This window comes from Perca flavescens, chromosome 11 (assembly GCF_004354835.1).
Source record: "Perca flavescens isolate YP-PL-M2 chromosome 11, PFLA_1.0, whole genome shotgun sequence".
Classification (NCBI taxonomy): Eukaryota; Metazoa; Chordata; class Actinopteri; order Perciformes; family Percidae; genus Perca; species Perca flavescens.
The window spans coordinates 24,875,334-24,891,039 of record NC_041341.1 but is presented as its reverse complement, the minus strand read 5'-3'; the positions used below and the strand labels follow the sequence as shown (position 1 = coordinate 24,891,039).

The 15,706-nt window shown below is 40.3% G+C and overlaps 1 protein-coding gene across 1 annotated transcript in view; it reads right to left on the bottom strand.

Moving 5' to 3' along the window:
* edar (ectodysplasin A receptor) overlaps positions 1-15,360 on the bottom strand; it is a 38,843-nt gene extending 23,483 nt beyond the window's left edge. The window contains exons 1-2 of the mRNA XM_028591746.1: positions 15,097-15,360; positions 1,017-1,086 (exon numbers count right to left, since the gene is read on the bottom strand). Coding sequence (XP_028447547.1) covers positions 1,017-1,067 — 51 coding nt within the window. The 5' untranslated portion in view covers positions 1,068-1,086; positions 15,097-15,360. The remainder of the gene's footprint in view (positions 1-1,016; positions 1,087-15,096) is intronic.
* Between the last annotated feature and the right edge of the window lie 346 nt (positions 15,361-15,706).

Below are 15,706 nucleotides of genomic sequence, written 5' to 3'. Positions count from 1 at the left end.
ACTACTAACTGCAGCTATTAGATAAATATAGTGCAGTAAAAAGTAAAATATTTCCTTCTAAAATGTAGTAAAGAAGAAGTAGAAATTCTCATGAAAATACTAAAGTACTATACTCTACAAGTACATGACATTTGTACGTAAGCACAGTACCTGAGTAAAAGTACAGAAAAATTTATTTTCACACATTGATACCTCTATTGGAGTGGTCTCTGTATGTGATATTGCACAATATGACACTACCAATGTACTTTTCTGTCAGCTTTTTGTCATTGTTTCACACTTTACCCCGGAAATGTCGTCTATATAAGTGCTTTTAGAATCAGTAGCAATAGATTTCTAATGCCACTGCTGTGTGGTGTAGTAAATTGACACCACTGACTGAATCCAAATATCTCTACCTTCTTGACTAAGAGCTCCAGTGTCAACCTGCATGTACACTTAGTAGTGACTGATGAGAAGAAAACAGAGGAGAGAGGGATGGTAAGGTGGAGGAGCCTGTCGGGAACTCTGCCAGTTTCAACGTCAAAACAGGCAGAGCATCTCTAGATTCTCAGTCAGATTATAAAGATATCTGCTCTGTGAAAAGCTCCAAGGTTGACTAATTGGTACAAGTGCTGCAAAGTTGTGCAAGTTTCTGGCACATGACAGCGAAAGTCTGGATGACCCAGTGCCAAATGTGGAGTCGATCGTGACTGAGCGCCATACCGATCGACTAATAAAGAGTTTCTGAGTATACCAGAAATATTATGATGGTTTTTGAGTTATGCTACTGCTACTGGAAGGAGGAGGTGAAGCAGAGGAGGACAAGAAAAAAGAAAGACAGGAGGAGTGGAGTGAAAGTGGGGGAAATGGAAGAAGAAAAGAGAAAGGACCATGGGGAAAAGGAAAAATGAATGGAACTAAAGTCAAAGGAAACATTAATTAGTTTGGGATTAGAACTGAACAAAGAAAATAAATGTTGAATTAAAGTAAAAGGACAGGGGGAATTAGACAGGAAACAAATAATAAAAACTTACCAATAATGATGACAGAAAGATGGACTTCTTCTGACCTCTCCTCTCTGACATTTTTGCTCTGGTCTTCTTACTGGAGACCAGAGAGAAAGACAAAGAGAAATAGTCATGCAATGTAAACATTTACTACGATCAACCTTCTGCACCAAACCTCACTTACAAAATAGCAATGTCATGAATGTAAGCACTCCTGCAGTAGTGCGGTCAGTGGGCACACAGTGTGTGTGTGTGTGTATGTGTGTGTGTGTGTGGCCCAGATGAGTTCACTGTCCCATTACCATCACATCATTGCCCATAAACATGTAACAGCAATAGAACATCCCATGGCATTCCTCTGGCTCATAACTGCAAGCACACATCACCGTTGGCTAACCTCTGCTTCAACAAAGAATGGTGATATCACTCAATAATGATCTGCCTATTTCTTAGTTATGTCTTTTTCGCACTAGGCAAACGTTTATGTCAAAACCCCAAACTTAGTTGAAACACCAGTAAAAACATCTTTCAAGTCTGGTTTCACACCAGCTAGCAACTCTATTTCAACTCCACCAAAATGAGGTGAAGTTAAAGGTGCTCTAAGCAATGTTGGGTGACGTTCTTGTTGACGTTCAAAGTATTGTCAAACTAAACGGAGGCTAGCTCGCCCCTCCCTCCTCCTCATCCCGTCCCCTCCCCCTCCCCCTCCCTTCCACGCACTAACCCCCCCAACCCCCACCCCCAACCCCCACCCCCAACTCCTTCTTGTCGGTTATTGGCTGGAACACTGTTTGTTATGTTTCGTGGTGCAGGTTGGCGCGGTTTGTTTTTGTTTCCGTTTGTGGAGCCTGCGCTGTCTACAGAGACCGCGTTTTTTTTTACAGTGTATTCAGGGGACAGACAGCTAGCGGATAGTGAGGAGATGTTTGCTGTATGTGACAAAAAATGTTGTAGCCTAAAAAAACACGTGACATTGCTTAGAGCACCTTTAAGGTGAAAAATAAAAATAAACATTTAGTGAATGGCTGAGATGCTGTTTCAGGTCCTCCACACACAGTGACTGTAATACTGAAGTGGATGTTGGGCAAACCATCATTATGAGATTGTATGTTTGTTTTCTTACTTGTGAAATGATGGCTGGAGTTTGGATATGAATTTAATGCTAGCAATGCTTCATAAAGTCTGTGTGTATTTCTCTCAGTGAGGCATAAATTAACATATATTTGTATGTTTGTGTGAGTCCGTGCGCCTGCTAGGAGTGTTGAAATGAATCATTGCATTGACAGACCTAAATCGATTATTGCTTACTGATGTTACTTGTTGATTTTCCACTTGCTGCTTTTTTTTGCCTTTTGTCTGTTGTCTGTTGTGTTCAGACTCCGCTAAATTCAGGAAGTGTCTTTTTTAAGAGGAGATACAATAAAAAGGGGAGTTCATATATATCTGACTGCTTGAATTTGTTGATGAAAACCAAAATGTGTAGCAAGAAATAATAATATTGAGGTGACGCATCGTGGTGCATCGGGATATCGAATCGAAGACAGGATAATTGTAATCAAATTAAATTGTGAGACCAGTGAAGATTCACACACCTAGCGCCTGTGTGTGGTCATGTGTAAATGTTTGTTTATGTCTTTGTACATCTGCAAGATCATGCCTGCGATAGTATTTACTTTTTGTCCTGCTTTGGTTTGCTCTAAGCATGGAGCGTGTGTGTGTGTGTGTGTGTGTGTGTGTGTGTGTGTGTGTGTGTGTGTGTGTGTGTGTGTGTGTGTGTGTGTGTGTGTGTGTGTGTGTGTTCATGCAAGAGTGTTAGTAATGAAAGCATATGTGTTGGCTGGGGTCCTTTGGTAAAGAATCACCCCTTAAGCTGCGTTTGAATTCAAACTATGAGCCCAGAACCAGTCTTACAAAGGCTCAGAAAGATTTGCAAACAAATACAAAAAAATGTAATCAGAAAACACAGAGTGCTCTGGTGTAAATCACTGTCATCAAGAAGGAAAATAGTGGAAGAAACTGACACATGTTCGATGTTTAATAGTAAGAAAAAGCAACCCAGCACAAGCAACTTGCATGCTTGATTACACTGCACCATTTCATTTAAAGGGCCACACTATATATGAATATGTTTTATTACACATCACATTTTAAAGTGATGGTTTGGAGTAATTTCACCCTAGGGTCCTTTGCACCATGACCTCGAGCCAAAAACCCCACCAGAAGCTTTTTTCAGCTGGGTCGAACATTGGGAGAGTTAGCGTAGAGTAGCGTTATCAGCTGAATAGCTTAGCGCAGGGGCTAATGGACCCACGTTTGTATCTCGTAAATGACCCCACTAATAATGCCAGAAATGATACCAAACTTCTACACTAGTACAAATAGGTTATGCATTCATAAACAATGGATTGTAAAGTTTGTAAGTACACCAGAAGTTTATGTAAATAACACTTGCCTGCTGGCTTCTGCTCTCTGCTGTTGTTGTTGCTGCTGTAAGACGAGTGCTTAGGGCCGTCTACAAATTACAACACCGAAAAGAGATACAACAAAAATATTTATTAATTTAACTTTTTTTTAAAGTAAGTGCTGTAGTATAACTAGCAGGAGACAAGTTATAATTGAGGTAAGTTTGGAGACATTACCTTATTTAATCATTAAATTAATAAATATTTTTGTTGTATCTCTCTTCGGTGTTGTATTTTGTAGACGGCCCTAAGCACTCAGTAGCAACAGCAGCAGCAGCAGCAGCAGAGACGAGAAGCCAGCAGGCAAGTGTTATTTACATAAACTTCTGGTGTACTTACAAACTTTCCAATCCATCGTTTTATGAATGCATAACCTATTTGTACTAGTGTAAAAGTTTGGTATCATTTCTGGCATTATTAGTGGGGTCATTTACGAGATACAAACCTGGGTCCATTAGCCCCTGCGCTAAGCTATTCAGCTGATAACGCTACTCTACGCTAACTCGCCCAATGTTCGACCCAGCTGAAAAAAGCTTCTGGGGGGGTGTTTGGCTCGAGGTCATGGTGCAAAGGACCCTAGGGTAAAATTACTCCTAACCATCACTTTAAGCCAATATTTTTTTTCAAATAAGTTTTCCCTATCTTGCAGCATGAAAAAGTGTGTGTGTGTGTGTGCGTGTGCGTGTGCGTGTGCGTGTGCGTGCGTGCGTGCGTGCGTGCGTGCATGCGTGCGCGCATGGTTTCTGACAGGGTGGCAGTACACACTGAATGAACGCTGCTTCTGTATGCTTCCTGAGACACGGAGGATTCCACAAACACTGTGGAACTGCTGGGTGTTAAATTACTCTCTCCAATTATAATTTGCTTCTAATCTACAAGTAATTACCAGATTACATTCAATATTCTTAACTACCGGGAATCAAATGCACAATCCTGTGATCAACTCAACGTGTGGATAAATTAATTTTCTGGCCATTAAGATGAAATAAAAAAACTTTGAGTCAGTGTTACAGACAGTTTTGGAATGATTAATATGAGACATGGGAATTAGAATTGGATACTAACCGCCACACCAAAAACATAAAAGAAAAAAATATGTAAGGATTCTATTTATTTTCACAGCTAAATAAAATTGGAAGTCATATATATGTACATTGGATTAGTAAAGAAGACAAACAATGGTATCAGTGAAGACCGCACTCACTCACTCACTCACTCACTCACACTCACACACGCACGCACACACACACACACACACACACCTTTAATTACTGTTTTTAAGTACATTTCTCATGGAGTCTCTGAGTGTTAATTATATGAAAGACAGATGCAGGTAGATGTATAAATGTGTATATAGATACTTTTCTTGGATCTAAGGCTTCCGTCTGATTTCCTGGTTTTATAGGGGACCCATCACACCCTGGATCCTACTGATAACACACCTGGATCACATCTGCTCACTCAAACAGTCCTGAACACATGAGCACATAGTACTCAAACTGATACAAGAAGACAAACAGTCAACCTTTTACTGGGATTACTTTTAACTCATATTGGACCATGGTGCTACTGTTGCAGATTTTTATTGAAACATTTGAGGTCCACAGATTTTTGTGTGTGTGTGTGTGTGTTTGAGAGAGAGAGAGAGAGAGAGAGAGAAAGAGTGTGAGAGAGAGAGAGAGAGAGGTGGGGGGATGAAGGCGCCATTAACTGCTATCTGAGGTCAAAATCTGTGTGTCTGGCTCTAAACCGCTGATGTCACTCTTCCATGTCACAGACTTGAGTGAAAAACCGTTTGATCATTGATGATGGCTAATTCCCAGACCCCGAGGGTTTGATTTGCGTAATTACAGCTTCAACACACATATACACACACACACACACACACACACACACACACACACACACACATATAGATATATATCCTATAAATACGCACAGGGCTGGCTTCTGAGGGAAAAATAAGCTTAATTGCACAAGTCCTTGTGGTAACACCACAACCGGTGTGTGCTTGTGTGTGTGTACGTGTGTGTGTGTGTGTGTGTGTGTGGGTGTGTGTGTGTGTGTGTGTGTGTGTGTGTGTGTGTGTGTGTGTGTGTGTGTGTGTGTGTGTGTGTGTGTACATGCACGTGTGTATTGGGTTGTGTGTTGCTGCTGAAGAGATAAAAAGGGAGACAGCACTTTATTTTTCAAATCAGGAAATGAAGAACTGCCAAATGGCTGTGGACCCCCTTAAGGCTACTCATTATGGGGTTAAAGTGATGTGCGCACACACACACACACACACACACACACACACACACACATACTCCGCTGTGTCTTTTGACACTCTGTTCTACCTCTTTCCACCCTCACTCTGTCTCTCTTAGCCTTACTCTTTCTGTCGGGGCAGGTCTGAGATGAAAGCCAGCCCAAGTCTTTTGCCCCCTGAGGATATTAATCTTCTAACGACCACATAATCTCCGATAAATAACCCTTCTGTCTTTAGCGGTGTCATTACCAGGTGAGCGTATATACAGTTTTTTGTGGCACCAGTAGAACACAGAGATTTTACAGAGATTGTACTGCTCATACTGGGCAGCTCCCAGTATGAGCATGTCAATTTAACGCACTGAGGAAAAACAGTTCAATCAGTTCAGTTATTTTTTTAAAGCCTTATTTTGCAACATTTGCTAGACCCCCTCCCTTCATTAGCTATGTCTTCATCTCTGTTTTTCATTTGGTTGCATTTGATTGTTCTTTTTGTCAGCAGATGAAACCCAATATGAAATCCACATAACTATCGGAGGACAATTTACTCTGCTTCATTAAAAAATGCACAATAACAAACCCACTGACCTCAAAAATGTATAAAATGCGATTCAATGAGACCTAAAAGAACACACCCTTCATCAGAGTTCCCTGGCCTACAGTAACAAGCATAATGCCTTAATATAATGAACTTCAAAGCAGAATTAAATCTGTATTGATATGGACTGCAGCTAAATACAGTATGACAGCCAAATGTGATAGACTTAGCTAAAAGTCATTATGGGGATGTTTATACCCTGTAGGTGAAAGGAGGGGTTGGCATATGGAAATTCCCATAGATCAGCTCATACAAGCACATATACATTAAGTAGACAGTTAAAGTTAATTCTCTAAACTGTTCCTCATTTTTTTTGCCAGTGGCAGCAGGCATCCACCCATACCTGCCAGTCAGTCTCTTTTTATTCATGCTTGTGTTTGTATTCTTTAGACCTTACTGTGTAAGCACATTGTGTGTTAATGACTAAGAACATTTCAGGTGATTAGTTTCTTATAGGAAATGGGCTTTTCATTATTGGTCATTACTTGAAAAACAATAGTCATGTCTCTGGCAGCACAATCATACTGACAAATGTGCTTTAGTCTTTTGTAAGGAGTAGATTATTACTGCATGGTTAGTCTGTGGTAGGCCAATTTTTCCACCTAGAGTGGAAGGCCAATTCCCAAGCATTGCAGCCTTTGTCATTCCTAATTCTGTTGTCGGCCTCAGGAGGACTGCAGTGTAACATTTGGAAGCTTCACAATATCTCCAAGATCCCAAACCACTTCATGTGGAGTCCTGGACCAACCAGTAGCAGTCGCTAAATTCAACGGGCCGAGCCACAAAGGGACCGCTACCGGGAGATGATCCCTACAATCTATGTAGTTACTGTAGACCCACCCGGTTTCAAGATTAAAAACACTACGTAAATATGATCTAACAGTGTGTAAATTATTGTTATTGAATGTCAGCTAATGCTTGGGATAAATCCAACCTTTGATTTTAACTTTAGTGGACACCATGTGAATGACCCACATATTTAGGTGTCAAATCCCAATATAAAGAAACTACCCTATATTTTCGATATTCTTTATGTACATGTATGTATGCTAAACCTTCCGGCTACCATCTTTGTTTGGATTTTGGAAAACCGGATCCTTAGTGACTTAAATGTAAGGGTTACACATGAGAGCCACAAACTGGGGCAACACTAAACCAGGTTAGTGCACTGAAAGGACTAAACAAATGCCAACTTTTAGCACTTTTGTTGTTGTTAAGTTTTACTGTACCATTAAATGGACACTGTTTAATGGACACTGTTAACCAGTGTTAAACATTGCTCTTTATGTCTCTTTTTTTTCACCATTTCATTGATTTGATCCCATTCATTATTTTCATTATGAAATATAGAGCCTAATAAGTCTCTTTCTCTGCATGGTTCTGTGTCTTTCCGTCATGTAATTCAGTATAATTTCCCATGGATTGTATGGGAAATGGCTTTTCGCCATCAGTGTTTAACACTGTAATGTCTATTCATTACACCGGTTGATAATAACTTCCTGCCCGATTAAGTAATGGGCTAATCAGTGGCAAGGCTTCTCGGCCAGGAAGCAAACCAGTGAAGAAGATGAATGAGGTTAGAGGGTGGTTTGTGGGCTCTTCCTCTTTACTTAATTTCTGATGACAATTAAATCAGCAGCATGTGGATCCAAGGGTCTCTGTCATCCTGGTTTTGGTAATTCTAAAAGGAAAGTCTGTTTTCCATTGCAATCTTTCTCAATCTCCTATCCTGTCTTTGTATTAAATATATATTCAATCTTATGATTCAAAAACAACATATGCTCCAAATGCTTGCTATACAAATGAAATTGTACATGTTAGTACTGGATCGTTAATGCTGATATTATTTGACTTGATTTGCTGATAGATGATGATTTTTACCAATATTTGATAGCTATAGCCATTTATACTGCAGTATTAATGTCTCACTCTGAATAAAATATAATTTTGGCCCCATACAACAGCTAACCAAGCTATTGCTCTAATCCTGTCATAAACACATATAATCCTTCCGCTTCCAGGCCATAAACTATTTCCAAAGTTGATCAATACACTGCTTTATTCCTAAAATAGCCAATTACTTTATCCTTGGCTCAACTTGCCAAATCCAAGCAAGATCTTAAACACATGTTACTCACTCTGGCCGCCTGCCTGTTTGCGTGTGTGTGTGTGTGCACAACACCTCAAATCCTGCTGTTTTCCAGCCAACCAAGCAGCAAGTATATCAAACTCACCAGCTTAGAGCCGCTGATTCTCCAACTATTACAGAATGTAGATCATTTTCTGTAAACTAAAGTACTGTGTATTTGTAACAACTTCCCACTGCATCAGGACTGCACATGTCAATACTAAGTGTACACCTTCACGCTAACTAAATCAATCAAAAACTAACAGTAGCAAATATAAATGTACCTTGCTATCTATAGACGCAAGATACATAATGAAGTTAACTGGCAAAAGGTGCCACAATAATAATTAAATAAATGCTGGGATATTATGATTATGACTAAAATAAATGATGAATTAATAAAGTAATAACATTTCAACCCTGTGGGTTTGTAGATAAAAAACAGAGCAGAAAACCACTAACGTGGATTTCCCCGCTATCAAGTCTCTGCAGTCTCTCATTTAAACCTCTTGGTAAACAGGTCCAGAGGGCAGGTCTAGAGGGGCGGCCCAGGGTGCCACCCGCCCCCCTTCCCCTGAAATATAATTCCAATTTGTTGAGAAAAAAAAAAAACACAAGTTAAATTAATAATGAATGTGATGTGTTTTATTTAGCAAAATTTCATTGTGTTGTTCTGTCCTATACAATATTTCCTTTATTTCTAAGCTGATTTTCTATGCTGTACTCTGATTAAATCCACTGCCCCCCCGACTAATTATTGGTCCCCCCCTGTGCCACCCCAATTAAAAAATCCTGGAATCGCCCCTAACAGGTCTCTCCAACAAGGTTCATTTTACCATGTATTTTTAATTTAAACACTGCATGGTTGTGCCTCTGATTCTATCTACTTTGTTATGTTTCATGTCAGGTTTTTCACTCAAGTAGGTCCACGATAAAGACCTCACCAAAACACCCATCGCAAAGTGAACATAATTGTGAATTGTGAGTTATGAGGATATTATAATCAGAGAAACTCTTCTTACAATAGTCTATAATCATTCCAAAAAAAACATTTTCATTCAGTATAATACTATGTCATTAACTGTACAGTGTCCATAATCATCTGCCTTTGCTTCTAATAATCTGAGAAGCGCACACCTCACCTGAATTTTCTGCTCTGACTTTGAATAATCATTCCAAGTGTGTGTTCAAGAATTTGGCCAATCCACTTTTAAGTCATTATAAGTGCCCTACTGTCTTTTTTCAAGAAGTGAATTACAAAGGAGGAATGTGCTGCTGGCATTTTGTCTCCTTTCTATGATTTGGAGGCAGCTGGAGAGTAAATAGAGGGGTGGCGGCAGCGCTGTCAGTCAAATTAGACCAACCGCTTTCACCTTCTGCTGAATCAGACTGTGACTGTATCTCAAAAAATCTCATCATGGGAAAATATCTAAAAACAAAAAGACAACACTATGTTTGCAGTGCACATTAATCATTATTATCAAATAATCACACACTGCCCTGCTGACATGCTTGCAAATGTTCATTTCCATTCTCCTTGCATGTCTTGTCAGTGCTAAAGGAAGTCAAACTCACTAAACAAAGGGGCCATCAAGGCTCAGCTTTCAGGAACTAAATGAGCCAGAAAAAGATAAGTCTAATTTGCAACCTGATGACCGTCTTAGTTTGATGTGAAAATACACCCATGATTAAAGTGATTTCCAACTTTGGAGACAGGCACAAACCTCAGACGACAGCTGGCCCTCGTCTGCCGACTAAATATCCATTTAGTCCGACTCCATCCAACTGCAGCATCGTGGTTTATCAGTGTAAACTGTATTTTCGCAGGAGTGTCAAAACATGCTTGGCAGCAACTTGAATTTCCACTGACAAATCAGAGTAGTTACTACAATAACTGGGCCACACAAAGAGTTGATGGCTCACATGTCACCTACAGTTGAAAGACTGCGATTCGCTCATGGAAAAACTTCATGTAAAATACTTAATTCCTTAAATAATGTGCAGACGTTTTCTAAAAAGCAGAAAATCACATATCCAATAATATCAATGTTGAGTTACATACATGAGCAGAGCACTACATGAAATGTGTGTTTGTGTGCGTGCACATCTGTGTATGATGTTTCTTCATCTCTCTTCATCATTTGATTGCTTTAATTACAGACTTACTGTCAGCTTCCCACTCTGCGTGCAGGAAAAACTAACTCTTAGGGCACATGAAAAGAAGTCACACACACACACACACACACACTCTTGTAAACACACACCTATCCCAGCTCCAGTCAGTCAGTAGGTTCTTTGATTCTCTGCCTGCCGGTGATCCGTCTTTCATCGTCTCCTCTCCCTGATCCCTTGTTCCCCTCTTTAGCTCTGCTGGGGCAGAACATCTCTCTGTCTCTGTCTCTGTTTATTTTACAGTGGCTGTAGGTGGGAAGCCTAATCTGAAACCAGGAATCTGTCTGCATGCGTCTTATTGCTGCCCTCTAACCTGCAATAATAGGATAGCAGAACCATGCAATCCTATCAACTAAAAAGTTAGGATTTATATGTTTCCTAAGTCAATAGGATGAATATGTTTCTGGACAATACAGAACCGTAACAGACCATTAAAGAATGTACAAAACCCTTGAAATCAACAGTGGACAAGCCTTTTGGGAACCTTGTGTGGTTACCAAACAAGAATACTGCCACAGCTCTAATATAAATGACCTTAAGTCAAAGTTAAAACATTGATTTTTCAGTCAAATAAATCAGCATTGGATCCGCATTGTTCATTTCTGTTTGTTTCCAGTTGTCTGGAACTCACTTTGCTCACTAAGCTTTGCAACAATAAACCGTAGGTGTGCGTTTTCACCCTTTGTGGGGAGTTCTTAAAACAAATCGGAGGGCTCTTGGAGTCTTTCTTGCGGGGGGGATAATTCTAGTCGTCTGAGCAGCAGCTATAGTCATGATGGATGCAGGAATCTTCAAAGCGCAAATCCTCGTCAATCCGTTGGATAAGTAAAGACTCAAGAATTTAAGCAGTTATTTCAAGGGATGAAAGTTGCAGACCAACAAAAGCATTCACGCCTGCTTCTGATAATGTGTATTTTCATTCGTCATACACATCACACCCCAGATACTACACCCATCTGCACAGGTGCCCCGACCGACAACACAATCCCTCACCGGCTTCCCACCTGCCAATTAATTATCTCGCCAACCAAGCCAGAAACAACACAGTTTGGTGTACAAGAGCTGTTCCTTTTAAGCACCAGCCAGCACACACCAATTTGTTTTAGCTTCAAAGCTCTCGTGTATTTTTGTGCATCATATTAACTCTGATTTTCAAGACCTCACTCAATATTTCTGTTTTTCCACAATGTAAGAAATGAAGTTTTGACTCAATGACTCTGTATAGAAGACACTGACTGAAGTAGGTTCCCAATACAGAGGACTCTTTTGTAGACACAAATTAGACCACAAACCCCAATTGCATTAAACCTGCTCCCTTGGGCCTGCATGGAGAGGTTTCAACTGTTGATTTAGTATCGGTTTGTTAAAACTGTCTGCGCTGTGCATGGGGGATATAATAATGGTGAGAGTTAAACCCATGATTGGAAAAGTTTTGTTCTTCTTCCTTGTATGTTGCTTTGCTGAGATTATTGCATGTAAATTAAAATATAATGAAATGCAGCTACCTCCTCGTTTTACCAGGGACCTCCTGGAGGCCCTTCGGGGAGTCCTGAAGTCTATATTACTTGTTTTGTTGTCTGTCCTGGTGACTGTGAGGTATGCAGCAGTAATTAGTGTATATTGTCAGATTAAGCCTTTTCTTTGCTCTTTTAAGAACATCACTTTTAGCTGCACACACTATCAGCGTGCATGCAGAACCTCAGCATACTGATAGTTGTATTTTATCAGTGGATTGTTTCTTTGCTCATTTCTGAACAGCTGTCAGGGTAAAATACAACTGATAGAGGTAAAAAGCCTTCTGAATATACTGTACTGTACATCAACACTTCTTGTCCAGTGCTTTTAGTAATCTCAGACATTATGAATACAATTAAAAGGAACACACCGACTTATTGGGACTTTAGCTTATTCACCGTATCCCCCAGAGTTAGACACAGAGCTTAGCACAGATCCTGAAGGTAACCGGCTCCATCTAGCCTACTGCTCCCAACAAGTGACAAAATAACGCCAACATGTTCCTATTTACATGTTGTGATTTGTATAGTCGCAGCGTGTACAAAAAACAAGGTCACATGAGACACAGCCATCTTCTAACCGTATACAAACTGGGAACTATATTCTCAGAAGGCAAAGCACTGCTACTTGGGCGGAGTGATTAGCGCAACACCTGAAAAGCACCGTTGCTCTCTGCTCCTCAACACAAGGCTTCTTGTGTGCCGTGAGCAAATCACTCCGCCCAAGTAGCAGAAGTTGCAGTTCTTTGCCTTTCTGAGAATATAGTTCCCAGTTTATATACGGTTAGAAGACGGCTGTGTCTCATGTGACCTTGTTATTTGTACACACTGTGACAATACAAATCACAAAATGTAATGTGAAAATGTTGGCATTATTTTTTCACTTATTGGGAGCAGTAGGCTAGTTGGAGCCGGTTACCTTCATGATCTAGGCTAAGCGAAGCTAGCGGTGGAGCCGTCAGACAGAGTTACGACACGCACGGAGATGAGAAGGGTATGGATTTATCTAACTCTGGGGGATATGGTGAATAAGCTAAATTCCCCAAAAGTCGGCGCGTTCCTTTAAGTGCAACACTATCTTTTCACTTGAGTACTCTAAAACTGAGAAAGAAGTATTTCAGTGAAGTCTCTTTGTACTTTTTCCAGAAGTCATAAAATAAAATAAACCATAAAAATAAATGTCATTATCCCTGTGGGGAGGAAGTTGACACTGACATTTTTGTTTATTTAGATGTATCTCCTACTGGATTGTTAGATTATCACTATACATCTACATGTGTTACATTCACATAGATCATTATTACAATCCTATACATTATACAAAATGTAAAGGATTCTTGCACATGTTCGTGGTTCTGCTGAGGCAGTTTGGATAAAAGCCTCCACCAAACAGTCCTGCCATAAATTCAAATTAGTAACCTAATGAGCTGAAAAAACTTCACTTCCAAACGTAAACTCTTTCTGATGTGTTTAGTAGAATTATCTTTTAGATGTTGTTAGCATTATGAAACATTCAACCCTAACAGGCCTCCTGAGCTCTATAAATTTCTTGACGGGGGAATAATTATGCTGTATGGATTGGAATCAGCTGTGACATAAATCTCAACAATAACTTTCACAGAGAAAAGAAATACAAGAATCCCTTCCCTTTCTATGACATCACTCCAAAATAAATAGGGTCATTGTGTGAATTCTAGTACTGAGCAGTATTAAGCGACAGAGCGGCGAGTAAATCAACACATTATCTATTCACTTCATTCTAGAATGGGATGATCATGACTACAGGCGCTGGCTTTGTTACTTTTTCTGCCTTCATCCCTTTAATCCTCAGAAACCATATTAACTTCTTTTGAAGATGAGTTACACTCCCTCCCCTGTTTCTTCTCGGTGTCTCCTTTGCCTTTCTACCTGTGAACATGAAAGATTCAGTGGCAGCGGAGACGCGCTGTGCTGGGGACTGCAGGGGGAGAGAGAGAGACACAGATAGAGAGATAGAAAGAGGGAGAGAAAGAGAAGAGGGGGTAGAGACGGATTGATTTCCACCTCCAGCAGCTACAGTTCAAAGCCAGCCAGCAGACTTCAGAGGCTCGGCAGGACCCGGCATGTCCCCAGCCGGGCCGAGCTGCCTGTCTGCGGGCAGGACTTCCCCCAGGGGCCCCGGGGCCCGGGACAGTCAGGCGGCACCAAGAAAACAATTATGCAGACAGAGAAGAAAAGTGTGCAAGGTCACACACTTGCTCAAACACACAGCCACAAATAGACAGTGTCATAGGCAAACTTCCCCAATGCATACACATACTCATACAGGACTGATTTGGCTTATCAGCATTGAAATGATTTATCATCCAGATAATATAAAAACCCAAACGCTTTTGCAACTGAATGTTCTTCTACTCTTTTCACACTAATCAAAATCATCACTAGAGAATAAAGTTTATATCTGCAGCATGTTTGGAATTCAAAAATCACAACCTTGTCAAAAAGCAGTCCAGGCCTAAAGTGTGAAGCTGGTGATGTGAGAAACAATCTCGTTTCTCTTCCACCTTGGGCTACAACCTTTGCACCAACACGCACAGTACCTTTCACAATGTATTGGGGGATATGCCTGTTTCACCCAGACTGTATTTAAACATGAATTTCATGTAGATGAAATTCATGCAAATAATACTATTGGAAATATATTCATACATAACTGATGCACTTGACAACAAACATGTCTTTAGCCTAAGAGATGTATACTTTGACCAGTCTGAATCAGTCTGTCAAATAAATAAGATGTCACATCTTTTGTTATGACATGCATCAGCAGTGTTTCTGTTCAACCCTTACATTTCCTATCACAAAAAGAATAACAATTCATACGTAGCCTATTTTTTTATGTAAAATTACAGTAAAGCACATGTTTGTTTGCCATAATAAGAGTTGCTCAGGAATTTCCCCCAAGTCTTGCAGCAATCCGTCCTTGCATTCCTGAGAGTCTTACCTGAAGCTCAGAGAGGGGGGGCACGCTGCTCTGGTTCCTCAGCGGCACTGCGAGCTCTGCTGGCGGGGCGATCAGTCCTTGGTGGTCGGTGATCAATATCTAGATAAGCATCGCCAAGGGACTGGCTGTCTGCGAGTTTTTACTCCACTCAGTCCAAGTTGTGTCTCAGCCTCCACTTTGGTGCATGTCGGTGTGTCTGAAGGCTCCTCCTTGATGAGAAAAAAGTGAGAGGTTTTTCTCCGCCCTGAATGAGAGACAGATTAACATGTCCCAGGTAGACTCTTGGCAATTAACGTGCTGCAGGCTACGACTCAACTCCGCCACCTAGTGTTTCAAGTCAAGTTTCAAAGTATTTATTGTCGTATGCACAATAATTACAATTCGTTGGCAATGAAAATCTAGGATCTTAGGCTGTCTCCAACAATGCTCATTAAATATGTAAAAAAAAAAATGTTTTTTTAAAAATTAAGTCAAATTTATTAATGTATTTTTATTTATTTAATTTAACCTTTATCTGACCAGGAAACAACCTCATTGAGATTAAAAAAAAAAAAAAATCTTTTTCAAGAGTGTCCTGGCAGCAGTACAGTCACACGAACACAAAGTACAC